The 20,991-nt window shown below is 43.1% G+C and overlaps 1 protein-coding gene across 8 annotated transcripts in view; it reads right to left on the bottom strand.

The window, feature by feature from the left end:
* LOC308524244 (RNA-binding protein 4) overlaps positions 1-20,991 on the bottom strand; it is a 32,027-nt gene that overhangs the window by 546 nt on the left and 10,490 nt on the right. For 2 of the 8 annotated variants that reach the window (XM_081098476.1, XM_081098474.1), the window contains exons 1-2: positions 14,443-14,899; positions 13,090-13,512 (exon numbers count right to left, since the gene is read on the bottom strand). In XM_081098476.1, the coding sequence (XP_080954602.1) occupies positions 13,090-13,501 (412 nt within the window). In that variant the 5' untranslated portion in view covers positions 13,502-13,512; positions 14,443-14,899. Of the gene's footprint in view, positions 1-6,029; positions 6,476-8,692; positions 9,438-13,089; positions 13,513-14,442; positions 15,465-20,991 lie in introns of those variants that run through there. The other 6 variants (XM_081098472.1, XM_081098473.1, XM_081098475.1 and 3 more) reach the window with 6 other exon arrangements.

The raw sequence follows: 20,991 nt of genomic DNA, 5'->3' as shown, positions 1-20,991 counted from the left end.
GGGACAGATCAGGGGGTTTCCAAATTAGAAGGAACCATGGGCCCTAACTTGTTTAGCTCAGTGGATAGAGTGTCAGCCTGTGGACTCCAGGGTCCCAGGTTTGATTCCAGTCAAGGGCATGTACCTTGGTTGCGGGCACATCCCCAGTAAGGGAGTGTGCAGGAGGCAGCTGATCGATATTTCTCTCTCGATGTTTCTATCCCTCTCCCTTTCTGTAAAAAAAATCAATAAAATTTTTTTTTAAAAGAAGGAACCGTGGGTGCAGATTCAAGTATCAAGCTTTCATGGCCTCTTGGCCAGATACAGCTTGTTTAAGCAGAGAAGAAAGTTTTGGGCTTGAGACACACATTTGGAAATACCTGTAATCTAGACAGTAAAGCCAAGGGAATTGAAGATGCCACCTAAAGAGGAACATGGAAAAGAGGATAGAGCCAGATTCGTTTTTATTGCCCCGAAAACGTATCAAATTTTTTTTTTCACCTTAAAAACTCAAATCTACTGTTGAACAATCCAGAGAGGATTAGCTGGTGCAAATGCTAAGGGAGGAGAGGCCTGGCGTGTCTTCAATAGATCTACAAAAAGTCCGTCCAGTATAGTATGGCTGAAGCTTAGCGAGCAAAGGAGAGTAGAATAAATTCGTAGAGCTAAGAGGAGGAGGCAGATCACAAAGGGCCTTACAGGCTTGTCCATGGACTCTGATCTTTAGTCTAAATGAAAAACCTAGGGCTAAAGAGGGGGGGCGGGGGGGCAGGGGTGAGATAGGAGAAGGTAAAGAGGGAATAAATGGTGATCAAAGACTTGACTTGGGGTGGTGAACACAATATAAAATAAATATATATATATAGCATTATGGAATTGATTGTACCCCTGAAAACTGTATAGTTCCATTAACCAATGTCACCCTGACAAATTCAATTTTTTAAAATTGATTTCAGAGAGGAAGGGGGAGAGTGAGTGAGCTAGAAACATCAATGATGAGAATCATTGACTGCCTCCTGCACAACCCACACTGGGAATCAAGCCAGCAACCAGGGCATGTACCCTGACAGGGAATCGAACTGTGACCTCCAGGTTCATAGGTCAATACTCAACCACTGAGCCACACTGGCTGGGCCAAGAAATTTAATTAAAAGACAAGCCTTTGTGTTAGCTGTGACATTACCTGATTTCTATTTTTAAAGGATCACTCTGTCTGCTATACTGTGACTATCAGGGGTGGGCAAACTTTTTGACTCGAGGGCCACAATGGGTTCTTAAACTGGACCGGAGGGCCGGAATAAAAGCATGGATGGAGTGTTTGTATGAACTAATATAAATTCAAAGTAAACATTATTACGTAACAGGGTACGGTCTTTTTTTTTTTTAGTTTTATTCATTTCAAACGGGCCAATCCGGCCCGCGGGCCGTAGTTTGCCCATGGCTGGACTAGATGGTAGACAATGTAGAAGCAGGGAGATCAATTAGGAAAGAACTTAGGAAATCCAGGTTAAGAGATGATAGTGGCTGTGACGAAAGTGTGAAGTAGAACTGACACGATTTCCTAGTGTGCTGAATGGGGGTTATACCCCCAAGTTTTTCGACCAGAGTGACTGAAGATGAAGTTGTCGTCACAAGAGATGGGGGAAAGATACGGGGGGGAGGGGTGGCGCACGACGACCAGAAGTTTCGTTTTATACAAGTTGTGTTTTTAAAATTGATTTCAGAGGGGAAAGGAGAGGGAGAGAGAGCTAGAAACATCAATGATGAGAATCACTGACTGCATCCTGCACAACCCACACTGGAATAGATCCAGCAACCAGGGCATGTACCCTGACAGGGAATCAAACTGTGACCTCCAGGTTCATAGGTCAATACTCAACCACGACAACCAGAAGTTTCGTTTTATACAAGTTGTGTTTGAAATATCAGACACCCAAGCAAAATATCAAATGGGAAATAGGATATGAGGCTGAAGTTTGAAAGATGTGAACTGGTGATATAAATTGGGAATTTTTGTATACAGAATGGCATGTGAATCCACAGGATCACCAGAGACCAAAATCTGAACCATAGAGTGTCGAAAATCAAGAGGTCAGAGAGGAATCAGCAGAGGAAACTAAGAAGGTAGGAAAACCAAGAGGATCGGGTCCTGGAAGTCAAATGAATTAAGTGTTAAGGAACAGAGTAATCACCTATGTCAAGACACTAATACCAAAGATATAAACAGGTAGATGAAGACTAAGAATTGACCAGGGACTGAGGGGGTTAACTGCAAAGCAGCACTGGTGACAAAAATGTTCTATATCCTGACTGGGGTGATGGTTACATAATCAAAATATGTCAAATTACATTCTTAAAAATTGTGATTTATGAAAAATGGCAATAAAGCCATTTTTTAAAAAGTACATCATGCCCTAACCGGTTTGGCTCAGTGGATAGAGCGTCGGCCTTCAGACTGAAGGGTCCCAGGTTTGATTCCAGTAAAGGCCATGTACCTTGGCTGCGGGCACATCCCCAGTGGAGGGTGGGCAGGAGGCAGCTGGTCGATGTTTCTTGCTCATCGATGTTTCTAACTCTCTATCCCTCTCCCTTCGTCTCTGTAAAAAATCAATAAAGCCCTGACTGGTTTGGCTCAGTGGATAGAGCATCGGCCTGCAGACTGAAGGGTCCCAGGTTCGATTCCAGTCAAGGGCATGTAGCTTGGTTGCGGGCACATCCCCAGTGGGGAGAGTGCAGGAGGCAGCTGATCGATGTTTCTCTCTCATCGATGTTTCTGGCTCTCTATCCTTCTCCCCTCCTCTCTGTAAAAAAATAAAATATATTTTTTAAAAAATCAGTAAAATATATTTAAAAATAAAAGCACATCACATAATACTCCTCTGGTTAAAAAGAATGCAAGGCTATTTCATTCAGAATAAAGGCCGAAAAGGCCCTAGATCAGTGGTCGACAAACCGCGCTCGTGAGCCACATGCAGCTCTTTGGCCCCTTGAGTGTGGCTCTTCCACAAAATACCACATGCGGGCGCGCACATACAGTGCGATAGAAACTTCGTGGCCCATACACATACAGTGCGATAGAAACTTCGTGGCCCATACACATACAGTGCGATAGAAACTTCGTGGCCCATGCGCAGAAGTCGGTATTTTGTGGAAGAGCCACACTCAAGGGGCCAAAGAGCCGCATGTGCCTCGCGAGCCGCCGTTTGCCGAGCCGCAGTTTGCTGACCACTGCCCTAGATCAGTGATGGCGAACCTTTTGAGCTCGGCGTGTCAGCATTTTGAAAAACCCTAACTTATCTCTGATGCCGTGTCACATATAGAAATTTTTTGATATTTGCAACCATAGTAAAACAAAGATTTATATTTTTGGTATTTTATATATTTAAATGCCATTTAACAAGGAAAAATCAACCAAAACAATGAGTTCGCATGTCACCTCTGACACGCGTGTCATAGGTTCGCCATCACTGCCCTAGATGATCACTGTTTAACTTTCCAACCTGCTCTTCTACTACTATCTCCTCATCACTCCACTCTTGCCCATGGTATCCTATTAGGTCAGCTACAATCTGGAACCTTGGGGGCCCTTGCTAAAACTGTTCTATTTGGAATTCTAGAAGTCTATTTGGCTAACTCTCATCTCATTCAAGTCTGCTCAAATCTCAATTTCTCAATGAGGCTTGGCCACCCTATTTATTACAGTAATCTGCACACCTATATATTGTTCTAGCTCTCCCAATTCTATCTCTCCCTTCCTCTAAAATAAGTAACAACTTTTAAAAAACCCAGAGAAACCACCACAATATAATGAGCAAGATCTTTGAAGTTTATAAAAACAAAACCTGACCATATTCCTTAGCAACATGAAATCACTAGCAATGTTTCTGCGGATTGGCAGGGTTGTATAAGTCAGATTAAAGAAGGTTGAATAGAAAATGGAAGGCAATAATTGGAAACAGAAACCAGAGAAAAAGCTTTCGAGTTTTGCTACAAAAAGGAGTGAAGAAATGGCCCAGTCTGCTGCTCCTTTGAGCACCCAACATGTCCGACCTGCCCAGAGTCGTTTGTCGCCCACGCTTCGCTGCAGCAGCCTCTCACCAACACCCTCGGTGACACCTCCTAGCTGACTTTCCACCTTACTCGCTGTCTTTTCATCTCTACATATGGCCTCCTCCACCCACAGCTGCAGCTCCCCCAAGGGGTCCACAGTCGCACTGTGCAGCAGGGCAATATTCAACATGGTCCTGCCAGGGTGTGCCATCATTGTCCGAGGACAGCCTCATGGTGGGCCACCTCCTGAGAGATCAACCTTAGCAACATTCAAGCTAGAAACCTTGCCCACCAATTGGCTGCACCACAACCAGATGCAAAAAAATATGCCTGATGCCCTGGCTGGTTTGGCTCAGTGGATAGTGTCAGCCTATGGACTGAAGAGTCCCAGGTCCAATTCTGGTCAGGGGCACATGCCTGAGTTTCAGGCTTGAACCCCAGTGTGGGGCGTGCTGGAGACAGCCAATCAATGATTCTCTCTCATCATTGATGTTTCTACCTGTGAAATCAATAAAAAAACCCTGGCACTTTACACCTTATACAGTGTCACACTATTTGTTGAATCAATGAATACTGTTAGTCTCCATCTTTTAAAACTTGCTAATCCCACCCATAAGACCAAGCAGTATGTCAATAAAAGTTTAGATTTGTGACAGGTCTGTATTTTAAGAGAAAAGGGGAACAAAGCAGACACAACCCTCCAAAGTGGTGGAAAACCAACCCAACTAGGTTAAGATAAAAAAAGACAAATACAAGCAAAGTACCCAGCCTAGATATTAGTCATAATCTTAGTCATTGACCACTTCCGACCCATAGGAGTAACTATTCCCACCTCCAATCCTCTTCACTCCAACAGTTTTCCTGGAACTGTTGTCTTAATCATTTGACCTCTCATCAAAAACAGCTTCCAGCTTCAGCAATTACTTGTATCCTGAGGGTAGAATAGATTTTAACTAACAGAAAAATGCATTAGACACATGGATCACCTATCACAAGGTTTCACATAGAGCAAATATTCAATAAATTACAAATTATATTAATATAGAGGTATTCCCATCTAGGCCATCTATGAACTAGAAAGAATCAGTCAGGGTAGAAGCATTTAGTTAAAAAAAAATCCTGAAAAATCACCCAACTAAAGACAGCTTTTTCTTATTTCCCTTCACCATAACCACTTTTCCTAAAGGCATAATGTTTAGCATATAGTAGGAGCTCAGTATTTGTGGAACGATTCTGGGAAATGCCCTAATTAGATACTGCCCTACTAAATGTTAAAACTGGAGCAAGGAAGTATAGACAAAAATAAAATCTGGAAGACAGTCTCTATTTTCATAGAAGCATAGAACTAAGAAGTGGCTCTTCCCTGCACTCACCAATCCATCCTATTGTTAAATAATCTAAAACTCAATGCGAGGTGGTCCTTTTTCTATGCCAATCATTCTAAAGGCTGTAAGTACAAGTAATGAGGTATTAGTGAGATTTTTGTCAGCTATACAAATAGATGGTGAAAGGTATTTAAAAGTGTTACTTACTGGCCTAGAAGTAGTAGAATGCTGTTGAAGCCGTAATTCCCCGCCGCCCCTCCAATGACCTAAAACGTGAATGTTCCCTCAAAACTGTCCTTTTCTTAAGACATCTTCCTTGGAAATAAGTCCAACTAAATGTATTGATTGGGAAGTTGGAATGGTAATAGTAAGGGGTGGGTGATGACTATTTCTCAAGCAGGAAAAGACCTACATCTCAAAACTACTAGTAAGCGATTAGTTTTACAATTTCAAAGGTGGACCAATGGGAGGAAGTCTTTACTGGAATAAGACTGCCTTGCCTGGGTTCTTCTGTATTAACCCTTTTACCTTTGGCACTGTTAAGTGTATCTACAATAAAGAAGATAAAGTGATGTCCTCCCAGAGCTGAATGTCAAACTACATCCTCCTCTCTCTTTTCCAGGGACAAATAACTCAGACATAAGGCCAAACAAGAACTCTCTCAAAGCACACATATTCCTAAGTTGAAAAACCATTTATTTCACTGGAAAGAAAAAAAAGTGATCCAACTCTTTGTGTCCACCTGCCAGAAGCCTTTGGGCCAAAGACTCAGAAGCAGTGACACTCTCACCAGGGTCATTCCCAAATCCAACACCCATTGGAAACAGGAGGTGAGGAGATGGCATAGCCCCACCGGTTTCTGCACACAACGGGCCTGCTAGGAACAGAACACGAATGGGAAGCTACAGAAGTACTGAAGGACAGGAAGGACAGGAGGAACAGGAAGATGGGCAGGAAAAAGGAAAAGAAGAGGTGGTCTGAACTTAGCAAGGTAAATTAAGGTCCACGATTCCTGAGGGACTGAACGCACAGAGCCGAGAACTTCCCGGAGACGGGGTACCATGAAGGGCGTATTCTCATGCACAACCGCAGCTTGGAATTTCAGCCCACACACATCCCACCTGAAAGAGAGCACAATACACGGGCTTTACAGCAAAGCTCAACAAGCCTTTCCCACTTAAAACCTCAAAGAACATCTCTACAAAGTCTGTTAACATGACTTTGGTAAGTTTACTTACTTGTACCCATCTACAATATCACAATACTTTCTAAAAGTGAAAAAAACTTGAAAGGCCAGAGAATAACTAGGAAGGTCAAGCAATCCCAGACTGGGGCTTTTCTTTAAATTAAATTGTAAATTTTCTTTCATGAGAGTAGGCAAAGAATTGCATTTCCATTGATGTTAACGTTAGCATTCCTCAGAGAAGGTTAATTCCACGTCACAAACTGTATGTAGAAGGCAGGAAAAAGGGAAAGGTTTCAATTAGCTCTCTGGGATAAAAAGTCAAAAGTATGTTTGCATCTGGGAGTTACTACCATAGTTAAAAACCATTCAAAACTGAGGCAAAAGCAGCATCAATTCAACAAGCTGTAAGACCTGAGGGCATCCCACTCTGCTTAGTGAAGAAACTAAAAGAATGTACTAGAGGGCATATGTAAACTACAAGTCAAGTTTCTTTTCCAGCGGTAAAGAGTGATTTACTATCTAATAACCCTAGGCAAGTTACATACCTTCTGCCCAATGTCTGGGGCACACTGGGGAATACTCAAAACAAAAGGGCATTATAAATCACCCTTTAATACAACAGCAATCTCAAACACCTAGAGCCCAAGCTGGCAAGCATCACAATATTCTCAAGTAAAGCCAAATGGATCATGGAGCTCAAAATGGGTAGGTATAAGAAAAAGCCAGAGGACTCAAGGTAAAGCTGGTTGTTCAAGAGGATTAAATGCCCATAACTAGTGGAAAGATGAAGGGAGTGATTTACTTAAGGCAGCGATTTTCAGCTCATGGCACACATAAACTAATTACTAAAATTCTGTGGCATACCAAAAAATGTACTTTTTGTCCATCTGAAAAAAAAAAAAAGGTATAATTTTGATTCATTCACCTTGGACAGCTATCATTGTGCTGGCTGTTATCATTTTTTATTTTATTTGACAATCTAAAGCAGCAGTTGCCAACCTTTCAGACCCCACGGACCACCTGTGGTCCGTGGACCACCCAATTGGCGACTGCTGTTCCAAAGGTTTCCTTAAACCAGCAGTCACCAACCTTTTAGACCTTACGGACCACTAGTGTGGTCTTTCCCCTCAGATCACAGGTTGGCGACCGCTGATTTAAGGGAAAAGAGGTCAGTGCCACTGATTAAATAGTCAGGTATTACATGTTTTAAAAAGTCTTGAGCTTATGTACTGAAAATCGCTGGCTTAAAAAGCAAAGCTCCCAACCCTGGAGAATAAAATTAACAGGTATGTACACATATTATCTATCTTTAAGAAGTGGAGAGATGTCAAATCTAACCCTGTAGGGGCAGTTTGTAGAACAAAGTAAACAGGTTATTACAGGATAGATTCTAAGATAAAGCAATGGACTGGGTGCACTATACAGGAAATGAATCTTGAGCTGCGTGGAGAAGTAGGTTTGAGTATATGCCCCAGATTCCTCATTGAACTCAATTTTATAAAGTAAAGATACTTCTCTCCTCTCTGCCCCAACTTAACATCAAATAAGGTTTTTTAAAAAGCTCATAGTGGGTGAACTGTTCAGGAATGTCAGAAATATGCTGCTTCAAGATTATGATGATGCCATTTGGGTAGTCTTCATCGTAACTGGGACTTGAGCAGTGATGACCAGTTAACTATGCAGTTACTGATTTTATCACTACAGGTCACATCAGACCTTTCACACAGTACAAAGCAGAACAGGAAACTTGCAGACCTTAGTAATGTCACATACCTAGGAATTTCAACAAAGGCTCTGAAAAAAAAAAAAAAAAAACAACACACCTGAGTCTAAATATCTGGGTCTCAATTTCAGTTCATTTATAGCACATAGGTGTGACCCAAGATTCATCACACCATTCTTTGTTTTTCCAGACACAGATAAAATCAGATTAACTCCCACTACCAGGATCCCTGGAAAAATAGCCATGAGTGGTAAGGGTGTTTACATATTTCAGAAAGTTAACTAGTTAGGACTTTTTCCTAACCTCTGTACCATGCTAGTAACCTTACCTTAACCCTGCAAAAGCAAGCAAGCAGAGCAGCCTAACTGGAGCCTTTAGGCTGTAGGAGGTACGGCAAAACCAGAACAGGTGACACCCCACCGCTCTCACCTCAAGCTTTAAAAGGCTGAATACCGCGCCCGATCTGCATACTGCGCCCGATCTGCATACTGCGCCCGATCTGCATACTGCGCCCGATCTGCATACTGCTCCCGCTCATACCGGGCCATGTTGTACAGGGAATTCCGCGCGGCTGCCGAAGCTTGGGACAACTGATTGTCATGCCCGTAACCGTAGCCCTCTCCAACCGTGGGGACTGGGGCTGTAGCGCGACGCAGGGGGCTCCGATCCCGCCCGTAATATGAAGAGGAAGCTGCAGTAACAGCAGCAGCGGCTGCTGCAGCAGCAGCAGCTGTAGCAGCAGCTCCTGAGGTCGGCAACAGGTGTCTATCGTAGGGATCGAGAGAGGTGGAGGTGAGGTGATTGGCCATGGCTGTGTTCTGGACTTGTGGCAGCTGGGACAAGGTCTGCTCTGCGTAATTATACGCGGAGGCAGCTGCAGCCGCCACTGCCTCATAGGACCGGGCAGCACGGCAGCGCTTGTAGTAGGCATCGAGCGCTCCGTACGCGTTGTTGTAATACAATGAATCCCCATAGCTCATGGTGTAAGGTGTACGCACTGCTCCATATTGCTCATTATATTGCTCGGTAAAGTCTGCCACTCGGCCCGAACGATCTATCGGACACTCTTTGGACCAGTGCCCCTCTTTCCCGCACCGATAGCAGCCGCTCTGGTCTCCCATCCCGGGCGCAGTCCTAAGCCGGCTGGTGGACAACTGCACGTGCATTCGTTTGCCTTGAAGAAACAGACGCAAGAAGGGTTGCTATCACTCTTAGTCATAGCCCCAGCCCCTACCCCCGACACTGGTCATAGCAATGGCTTTACCTAGACAATGCTAATGCAGAACTCAATGCCAGGTTTTTTTATAAAGTCCAATAAATAAATTTAGTATAGTGACCTGATTTCAGACAAAGATTAGATGAAGAAATGTTTCCACTCTAGCACCTAACACTAGTGTAATGCTTAAGAAAGAAACCACTCTTGCACAAAAACAGTATCTCATTCAATACCAAGTAACTGTGCACAAAAACTACTCTGAACAGTAGACCAATGAATGTCAAAAGAAACCACAAGATTGCTCAGCAAGATTCTGGAACTTCCATCTTTACTATCAAAGGTTCTGATTTCATTAAGCAAAGGAATGCAAAGACTAGTCCCCCCAGACTTCCGCCCCACTCCAAATTCAGAGAGAATAAAATAACCCTCCAAAGCTACGCCTAACAGAGAGTGATCCAGACTTGATCACTGAGTGGCTGAGTGTGATAGGCAATTTTCAGATTTTTGGGAAAAACACTCATGAACTGGAGGAAGAAGAGTGAACTACAAGTTGAAGGACTGCCCACTCATTAACTGGGTCCTTTAAATTACTGGTTCTGCTATTCATCCTAACAAGGATACTTGACAATCTGACAACTAACTTTGATGACCCCTAGTGGAATCAAAGGAAAACAGGGCAGGGAGTTCACAAGTTGCCTGAATTTTTTTAAAGATTATGAAAAATATGGGAGGATGAGAAAAGTGAATAACCAGTAATATTAGTGGATCGAACTGTTCATTTTAGCAAGGCTAAAGTACTTTTTCCCCTTAAACTAGGGATCTGAGATTCTAAGAATATGTACTTATTACTATTTTTTTGCCAAAAACTACAATTTGCATTCTGGAAATGCAAAATATCACTTCTGAAAACCTAACCAAAAAGAAAAAAACATTCTTCTGGAAAAGTTTAAATTAAAAAAAAAAGTTTAACTTTTAAACCTTTTCATAGAAGCAGTTACCACCTAACATGATCTACCAATTTAATGGTAAGCAAAAGTCCAGCAAAAACTTTCTAACGCAACTGGCTGTGATACACCCAAACATGCAGATGTCAAAGAAGTGAATGGTCAGAACCAGGGGAGAGTCAACAGGTCATCTGTTCATCTAACATTACAGAAAGTAGTAAATACACAATTTCATCTGCAAAATTAAAATTAGGTTCTGGGAGGCTAGAAAACGGAAAAGAGGTGGAAGGACCAAAATACTATAAAAGCCCTGGTTTACACATTGGTAAGTGTAGGTTGCAGGTTAAGAGTTAAGATATGCAATTAAATACATAAGTGCTTTAAAGTGCTAACCTGTGTCCCTCTGGCATTTGCCCACAGGACCACTTTGGCATCTAACAAAATCATAAGAAAAAGGTGTAACCAAGGAACCAACCAAATACATCCAAGATATAAAAGATTATTAAATGTCCTGAGATAAGCTAGTTTTTAAAATACCTGTATTTTTATATGACAAATAAATACAGTTCACCCTTTAACAAAATGGGTTTGAACTGCGTGGGCCCCCTTATGTCCACATAATTCAAAACTGGTATTGTCCCAAGAGCCAACTGTATTTTCAACTGAGGATGGGAATCCACTTAGGCAGGCCAACTGAAATTATACTAGGATTTTCAATTGTGGAGTGGGCCAGCAGCCCTAAGCCTCGTGTTGTTCAAAGGTCAGCTGTATACCCAATATTGAGAAACTGAAATGGGAAAGGACCACTAATATGTAATGCTATTCTACATAAAACTCTACTAGGCAGCATTAAGAATAGCTAATAGTAAGAAAAATAGGACAAGAATAACTAAGTATAGGTAGCAGAGAGCCTAGAGTTCAAATGCTAAAGGATTTGTCCTGAATTAATCCACTGTACCTCCTTACACATAATTGCTACAAGCAGACACCACCATCTCCTCTTTTATGACTGCACTTAAGTATAAAAAAGTGTCCAAAAACTAGGTATCAGACCACAAACCCTCCACAAGAGCAGCATTTTCTCCCAATTAAGTGGTTGACACAAAATAATTCTCAACTTACCAATTAAAAAGGAAAACAAACTAAACTCTAGAGACCTGTGACATTTCTCCTTAATAATTAATGCACAGCAACACCTATGATTACTTGGGGGAATGATGATCAGACCTCCAGCTCTAAGAAAGGTCCAATTTGAGGGAAATAAATAGCAAAGATAGCAGCAATTATTCTTAAAAAGAGAAGTTCTCAGGAAAAGCAGCAGTCACTACCTGGTTTGGACAAAAAGGTTGGAATGTAGGTTAAAAGTGTAGCAAGGAGTTGTGGGAATAACCCAATAATTTGGAAGCAGTTACAATCAAAGGGAAAGGGTTCTTTTTTGACATTGGGGACCCAAAGGGGGTGAAAGAGAGTTAACAACTCACCATGATTACCACCCCCTTCATGTTTGCCTTTTGGCACAGAAGCTTAGATCTTAAACCAGGAAGACACCTTCCAAATAAAGTGACAGTCCACAGCACCACTCAAACTGCCCTCCAGGCAAACTAAACAATCCATCTAGTCAAGGCTTCAAGGTAACACCCATCTAAGTACTCTATTCATGAAGGACTTTAAAAGTCCACGCTCCCCCCCCCCCCCCCCGTGAAAAAACGTTGCCATTACTGCCTCCCCCATATCTCAATACATCCTCCTCAGAAATCCTGAAATTAGCCTTTTAATTGTAGAGTGGCCTCATCTTCAAAAGAGAAAATCTTGGTAAGAGCACCAGGAGTAACCATAGCCCTTTAAAGACACCTGAAGGGTCCTGGGTATGATTCTGGTCAAGGGCACATGCCTGGGTGCGGGCTGGTGTGCTCGGTCCCGTGTGGGTGTGCAGGAGGCAGCCAATCAATGATTCTCTCTCATCATTTATGTTTCTATTTCTATCTCTCTCTGAAATCAATAAAAATATATATTTAAAAGAAGACACCAATTATCTAAAAACTAATTATCTTTACTGAAAAATTATGAATTGGTGTGAGGTGGAGTTTAACAGGGATTCTACTCTTAAATGTGTTGCTTAAGCAGCTTTTGCCAGGTTCTTTGAATTAAAAATGATGCATGATTCTGATACAGGATACCTTGCTTTATCACACTTTCAAAGATTTTTTTCCCCCAAATTGAAAACTCTCCACCACAAAAAGACTGCGCCTCAATTTGACTCCCTTTGTTGCAATACTGGCTTTATTGCAGTGGTCTGGAACTGAGCCTGCAATATCTCCAAGATATGCCTGTACTGTGCTCTGCTACTCCCCTCCCCCCCACCCCAAAGACATCACTGGGCAAATCTTCAGAGGAAAGTACTGCTGCACTAATAGCAACAACAACAACAAAAAGCCTTAGGGGCTCCAAACTAAAGCCAAGTGGTTTTTTTCTCCCAGAGTCTTATTTGCCTAAGGTAAAGACTCTGAATCCCAAGCATTCTCCATTTTAGGTTTGTCACCCACACTTAATCTTGACCATCAGCCAGCCACCAGCTCTATTTCTACCCCAAACCTCTCCCTTTACTTATCCAACCTATTTCTGCACACAGCCTGTGTTCAGCCCTCTTCCCAAAGAGGGTGGTTCACCTTGAAACTCTGTGTTGTCGAGGCCCCTGATGGCCTCGACCGCGTCCTCTGCCCGCTCCATGTGTACGAAGGCATAATCTTTCACGATGTCACATTCGATGACTGGACCGTACTCTTCAAACTTGGCCCGCAGCTCTTTGTTGGTACAAGTGGGACTGATGTTGCCCACATGTAACTTTGTGGAGGTCTTGCTCTTATTCTTGCTGGCTTCCACATTGATGTTCACCCCGTGCAGCTTGTAGTGGTGCAGGTTGCGGATGGCATCTTCTGCCGCCGTCTTGTCCTCTATGTGCACGAAGCCGTAGTTCTTGATGATGTCACATTCCAGCACCTTCCCGTACTGCTCGAAGAGTGTGCGGATCTCCTGCTCTGTGGCCTCCCGGGGCAGGTTTCCGATGAACAGCTTCACCATCTCGACACTGCCTGGATGAGAAGAGACAATTTTAACAAGACCTCCACACCCATCTGAAAAAAGAGTACTGTCTTCTTTCACTCTAACAAATGTTTCCAAACAGGGTTCCCTCCCTCACAAAACCACCTCCAAACGGTAACAAAGGGAAGCGGGAATAAGGAGGCCCTACAGTACTGGCTACAGACCTATTAAGAATGAGACGAGTGTACTAGAGGGGCCCTCATACACAAAGGATTTGATAAGAAATAGTTTCAAACGGGAATGGAAATGAAAGCGTAAGTGCAGCGCTACGGGAACTGGGCTTTTCTATCCGCGATAAGGATAGTCAGGAAACGAAGGTCTAACTACTGGCTGGCTGGAGGGACTGCCTGAAACTATGAACTGGCTCTTCCTCTCATAACCGAGTAACCACCATTTCCGGAATAGGGGGCCTTAGATTAGAATAGCGGGGTTTTAGAGTCTCCTCTGGAAGGAGTGAACGGGCTGACTAGGGCCAGAAACGAGGGGGTGAGGAAAGTACGGGAAGCGCTGGAGTGCGTTCGGAACGCCTCCCCGGGCTCCTGCAGAACGGAGAAATGCGTGGCCAGAAAAAGGGGGCTCCATACTCCTGAGCCCGACACCAATGTCTCAGGGCCAGAAAAATTCTCGAACCGGGCTTGCTATCCCCAAGCCTACGGGAAGCGCGGTTACCGCGGTGGAAACCTCGGGGCAAGAAGCCGAACCAAATCGGGTACAGCGCCGGGTGGGAGAGAGCAAGGTATTCTCGGGGGAGGTCGTGGGGGGAAGGGACGCTCTACGCTTACCGCGAAATGCCGAGCACCGAAATCGGCTGTTACCGGTGCGAGGCCACGACCCCACTAGGATACTTCTGAAGCCCAAGGGAGTGAGAGAAGACTTAACAGAGCAAAATAAGGGCAGTGGAGGGAGTCGGAGTCTCTCACCCGCACGGGAATCAGCAGGAACTCTTCCTCGCGGCGCCGATGCTTCTGACAAAACGCTAAAATGGCGGCAGTCGCAGCAGTGACTCTGGGTAGAAAGGGGGAGGTGAGTCTACCACCGATTGGCCACTCAGTAAAGTAAGAGGCAGGCGTTCGCGCAGATCCTCTTCCTGATTGGTTGTTATGAACGCCAATTACCTGAGAGGCCGGGAAGAGGTGGAAACGTCAGTAACGCCAAGTTCTTAGGCGAAAGCCAATGAGCACCAACCTCGCGCAGCAGAAGTCACTGATTGGGTAAGAGGTTGGCTTGCGGGAGGAACTACGAACGTGGGGTATGCCCGCGGGGCTCGACCCGCCATTAGGTGAGCGAGTTAGGGCCCAGGTGTGGCCGTCTTTAGCTGCAGGGCGCCAACTCTGTGAAGCTTCATTTCTCCACTTCCTCGTGCACACCCTCACAGTATTCCGCGCTCTATTTTGCCTTCTACTCCAAATTTCTCCCTCTAACCTCCCAAAACACCCCTTGCAGCCCCGATGTTGCGGGCCAGACCTTTATGCAGACCCAAAAGTCGGTAATATCGAAGCGTTTCACTTTTAAGAAATCAACCTCCTCCTTTAACCAAGATCCATCCTGTTGCCCTGGAGTCCCGGAGCTCCCCCAAATTAAAGCTATGTTCATAGGTGGTAATAAAAGGAACTCTAAACGGTTAATGGACGCAAGTAATTTGGGGCTGCATTACTCAGGAGACGCTGAGAAGTCAGAGAAGTTCCCCCGAGGAACTAGCCTCCTGGAGTCCAAGATGAAGCGGCAGCTTCTGTGTGTGTGGCCATGGAAATTGAGAAAACACCCCACCCTGCCCTGAGAAAAAAATGGAGCAGCAAAGTTTTTTTATTTTATTTTATTGGGTGCCATCAGCCAGAGCTGTAAGTTTAAAATCCTAGAATGGACCTTAGAGAGAAGAGCCTAATCACAACCAGCTACAAACAAAATACAATCAAAACATTCTCCGGAGGGTCCAGTTCCCTCATCACATTTTCTTTCTCGTCCTCTGGCTTCTTCACATAACCCCATATTCATTGAGCAAGCAATGACCCCTTTGCAAGGCAGTTTTTAAAGAGGGAGTTAATAAAAGAAGAATGACAAATACTGGAAGAACTTAAAACATGATAAAATCAGTGAATTGTTTAGGAGAAAAGGGATCATCAGGAGTGGAAATGACAACAGAACATACTACGATCCAAAGCAGTCCCTCCAAAAAGGGGTGGGGTCATAAAGAGAAAGGCAAAGCAAGGTTTTGGAAATGGGTTTTAAAACCTGACATAAGCCCTGCCGGTGTGGTTGAGCGCCGATTCCCACCCAGTGAGGGCACATGCCCAGGTTGCAGGCTTGATCCCTGGTGGGGATCATGCAGGAGGCAGAAGATCAATGTTTGTCATCATTGATGTCTCTCTCTCTCTCTCCTCTCCGAAATTATATATATAAAACAAAACCCCTGACATGACTCCAAAATCAAATGGTGGAAAACTGGACAATAACTTATTCTAGAGTGGGAAAAGGTAAACCCCGAACTGCAACATTGACACATGTGGTGGTCACTAACATTGGTCCATTTTCATTGTGGACTGTGATGCTGATACTGGGTAAAGGCCGTATGATCAGTGAAGAAGAAAAGCAACTCCATGTTGGTCAGCTGCATGTGTGCCCACATTTTGGAGGGGCCAGCATCAGGAGGTGGTTACCAATCATCTGGACAGGGAAATACATCTGGTAAAAAAAATCCTCTCAGCACCTTTCAGTTTCATCTTCCAAAATATTTGTATCCCAACTGCCCTGGACATAAACTTCCTTCCAAAAATACCAAAGCATATATGAAATCAACTCTATGAAAGTAGTAATCTCCCCAAGTCCACAGGAGACTAGGAATATATTCTCGGGATCTCAATTGAAGCCAGTTTGTAGACCACTGCTCAAACCCGTTTCCCAAACCAATTATTTGATTTACCTTCTGAAAGGTCTCTAGGTTGTTATGTTTACTTTTCCAAGTTCTCCAACTGAGTAAACCACATTAAATCATCCCCCTACTTTTTAAAACCCATTGCAATTTGAAAACTTTCAAACTCACCCTACCCAATCTGGTTCTTCCCAGAATATCCCAATCTCTTTAACACACACACACACACACACACACACACACACACCTGACTACCACTCCCAACTATGTTCCAGCACACTTGCCTTTTGTCCCCACTTCAGACTGTAATGTTCTTTCTCCAGGGTCTTCACTTTCCACCCATCCAAAGACATTTCCCTACTCCAACCCTATCTTGGCACTCTATCCCATGAATCCATGTTATTTTTCCAAATACTTCAAATCCACTTGAAATCCTACTTGTTTATTCATCTTCTGCCTTCCTCTCACCTGTCTCAAGCAAATACTTGTTCTACAAAGACAGGACCTATTCTTATTCCCTATGTCCAGTGTTAGAATTGCATCTGACACATGGTGGGCACTCAAATTTGTTGACTAAATTAACGAATGAATAAATGCGTGTTAACTTCTTGATAACCAAAACAAATGACTGGATTTTCAGTTAATATCAGCTTAAGATGGATACTTATTTCTAAAAACAAGCTGGTGCACCCTAGCTGGTTTGGCTCAATGGATAGAGCATTAGACTGTGAACTGAAGAGTCCCGCTTTCAATTCCGGTCAAGGGCACATGCCCAGGTTGCGGGCTCAATCCCTAGTAGGGGAGCGTTCAGCAGGCAGCAGATCAATGATTTTCTCTCATCATTGATGTTTCTATCTCTCCCTTCTTCCCTTCCTCTCTGAAATCAATAAAAATATTTTTAAAAAATAAATAAAAAACAAACAGGTGCCCCAAAGCCAGGAGGTAACCTATGCTATAGCTTTTCATCACCAGGATTATCAGCTTGACAAATGCTGCATAATGAAGCTTTAGATAGGAAAATTTATAGCTTGAGTGTTTCTATAATGTTCATTTAACCAATTGTATTTTACCAAGTACTGAAGGAGCTTAATGTTTGTACCTTAAAAACGATTAAAGGATTTCTATTTTTATTTTTTCCATTAAAGTTTTAAGTAAAGACATCTAGTCCAAATCCTCTACCATACCACCTCAACTATAGAAAATGGGATTGAATGGGATGTTTTAGAAGTACCTTGTCTAAAACATGTAGATGCCATTTTACTTATTTTTAATTTGCAGATCAGATTACTAAGCCCCTAAAAAGTAAACTGACTTGTCCAAAGTCATCTAGAAAGCTGATGTTCTGTTAGAGTTAAGCATAACTGTATGTTCTGGCTGCAAATCTTGATGGAATGAAAGAACCTGGAGCCTGGACTCTTAAAGGAAAAATGAGGGACAAATCCAAATTTAGGGAGAGAAACGCTGGTGGTGTCAGTTAAAAACCACTCAAATATGAGTAAGCAATCTGTGTTAATTTCATACCCTTAGGGGTGAATATAGTTTATACACCTAATAAATAGCTGGCTCCTAGTCCAGAAGTGAGTTACTGGTCCAATAAGGGCTCAAATTAAAAACCAGTATTCTTCAGGGAGGTTCAGAGGGAGCTCCAATCCCACTCCCAGCTACATGCTCTTAGCCTCCCCTTAATGTATTCGCAAGCCCATTACCTTTCCTCTCCATATCCAGAGAATCTGTTCCCAAGACAATGAACACTGTTGCCCGAGAATGGAAGTGGCCCAATCTGGTATGGTCTAGCGACCTACATCACTCCTAGGTATCTTGCCCTACAAAATCCACTGCCTTGCCCTAGCCGGTTTGGCTTAGTGGATAGTGTTGGCCTGTGGACTAAAGGATCCCCAGTTAGATTCTGGCCAAAGGCACATGCCCAGGTTGAGGGCTCGATCCCCACAGTATGGGGTGTGCAGGAGGCAGCCGATCAATGATTCTCTCTCATCATTAATGTTTCTATCACTCTCTCTCCCTTCCTCTCTGAAATAAAAAAAATAAAAAACATTGCCTTCACTGTTACTCGATATATTGCACAACTACACCCAAATTCCTTTGCTCAGCTGTGTGCTCCACTAGGCCATCCCAATTCCCTGGAACAGTGATGGTGAACCTTTTGAGCTCGGCGTGTCAGCATTTTGAAAAACCCTAACTTATCTCTGGTGCCGTGTCACATATAGAAATTGTTTGATATTTGCAACCATAGTAAAACAAAGACTTATACTTTTGATATTTATTTTATATATTTAAATGTCATTTAACAAAGAAAAATCAACCAAAAAAATGAGTTCGCGTGCCACCTCTGACACGCGTCATAGGTTCGCCATCACTGCCCTAGAACGTCCTAACTCATTTCTATGAGATGGATGGCACATAATGAGCAGTGACTATATAGGAGGACCTACACTTGTGACATGTTCTCATTTGATCCTTCCAACAGTATTATCGTAATGTTTACAAGTCCTGGACGGTTCAATTCCTTGATCCATCCACTACTTTCTAACCATATGACCTTAAGTTACTGAACTATAGCCTCAACTTATCCATTTATAAAATAGGTTTAGGAATACCTAATGCATTTGGGTTGCATTTAAGTTAATACATGAAAAGCACATGTTTCAATAATGTTACCTGTCCCCATTTCATAGATGAAAAAACTGAGGTAGAGTTCCTGACATGTTCAAGATCACAGAGCTAAGTGGTAGAACCAGGATTCAAACTTAGGAAACCTAATTTTAGAGCCAACACCCCTTAATCCTTCTCTCGGTGCCAATTTAGTTTTCAAATCAAATCCTAACTCCAGAGTTTCCCCTAATAACAGACTGCCCCATCTTCTCCTTCCTAACTTATCAGTCCCTTAGCATTGCTTATTACTGTAACAAGTTCATTAAGGCAGATCCTGCTTCCCTCAACTATAAATTCCTCAAGGTCAGTTCAAGGACTCAGTTACCTAAATACTGTATTTCCAGCATGACAGACACAGTATTTCAAATGACTGTGAGCTAGACTTAAAAAACTAAGTCATTTAAGAATTATTTTTTCCAGAGAACTCTAGATTCTTTTATGACATTTTTATTTTTTAACTTTTTTAACTGTTTTTAAAGAGACATGGATTTGTTGTTCCACTTATTTATGCATTCATTAGTTGACTCTTATATGTGCCCTGACAAAGGATCAAACCCACATTGGGACGATGCTCTAACCAACTGAGCTATTCAGCCAGGGCTCCTTTATAACCTACAGAATTTGGGTAAATATACATTTTCCACCTGCCACCCATTTTATCTTCTCTATTTCCCACATTAAATAGCATATTAGTCCATAAATCTAGGACATTTAGTTTCATTATAACCTCAGCCATCCCACACTAGTCAACTTACTTGGCTTAATACAACAATATGACCAGAGAACTAACAGTCTGTGTAATGGACTTCCACGTAGCTTAACTGATAGGCATGACTAGAAAGGTTACCTACCCACAGGATATCACATGACCGCTCAGTGATAATCCCATTATCTCCAGTAAAAGGGGTGGGACCCCAGGTTTACCCCAGACAGAATTTCAAACAAGGTCCAAACCTCAGAAAAGCAGGTTGATGAGGCTAGAAGCCTCTACGTGGTATGTTCCAGACATAAATCAACTAAAACTTCTCCAAGTTGTAGAGGTGACAGATACAAAAGTGCAAAGATCTGCAGGATGTTGGGAGCCCATATTCCCTACCCCTCTTCCCAAAACACAAATGTCTGTCCTCCCATTCACTCAACCCAACCATCTCCAAGTTACAGGACCCTGAAAATCAGAAATCCACAAAAAGCAAAGCATGAATGGGCTATAAGGTGAACACAGGTGGCATAACTTAAGAGGAGAGAGAATTTTAAAACAATCTGCAAGGAAGAGTAAAGTGACAAATAATTGTAGCTCCTTCTGGCTTAAACAATGAGAAGCCTCAGGGCTGAGGCAGCAAGGGCATCAGCACTAAAGATGACAGGCAGAGTGATCATCTAGGCCAGGTCAACCTGAAGAATTTGGGCTAACAATACAGAACATCAACACTTGGCCCCAAGAGCACATTAAGCGGTTTGTCATAGGAACCCTCACTGGAGAAAGGAAGACAGAAAGCCACATTGACAAACATTACAAAACACAGGCCACAATCACAGCCCTATAATCAATCAACTCTCCATTTTCCAGGGTAACAACCAGAGCTAAGCTTGTTAGCTAGACCCTCAGATCACCCACCCTCAGTGCATAAAAGTGAGAAGAAAACTAGCAACCCCCCCCCCACCCCAGTCCCGCAAAGAAATTAAAAGGAGCAGCGAAGCACCTGAAGGCAAAGCAGTGAGCAGAAAAAAAAAAGGAGTTATGGTCCCAATACCCTGAGATTACCCTAGTAAGCATCCACAAGAGCTCGTGGTTAAAGATCATCCATCTGCTTTTGCCCATGGGCAGAGGGAAGAGAACATCTGGGGCAAACTACTCTATCACGGGCAAATTCAGAAGAAACCAGTGAAGGAGGCATTAGAGAACCCACCTGAACTCCACTTAACTGATGATATA

This window comes from Myotis nattereri, assembly GCF_964212035.1.
Source record: "Myotis nattereri genome assembly, chromosome: 9".
Classification (NCBI taxonomy): domain Eukaryota; kingdom Metazoa; phylum Chordata; class Mammalia; order Chiroptera; family Vespertilionidae; genus Myotis; species Myotis nattereri.
The sequence above is the reverse complement of the archived record's forward strand: the minus strand, read 5'-3'. Positions and strand labels throughout refer to the sequence as shown.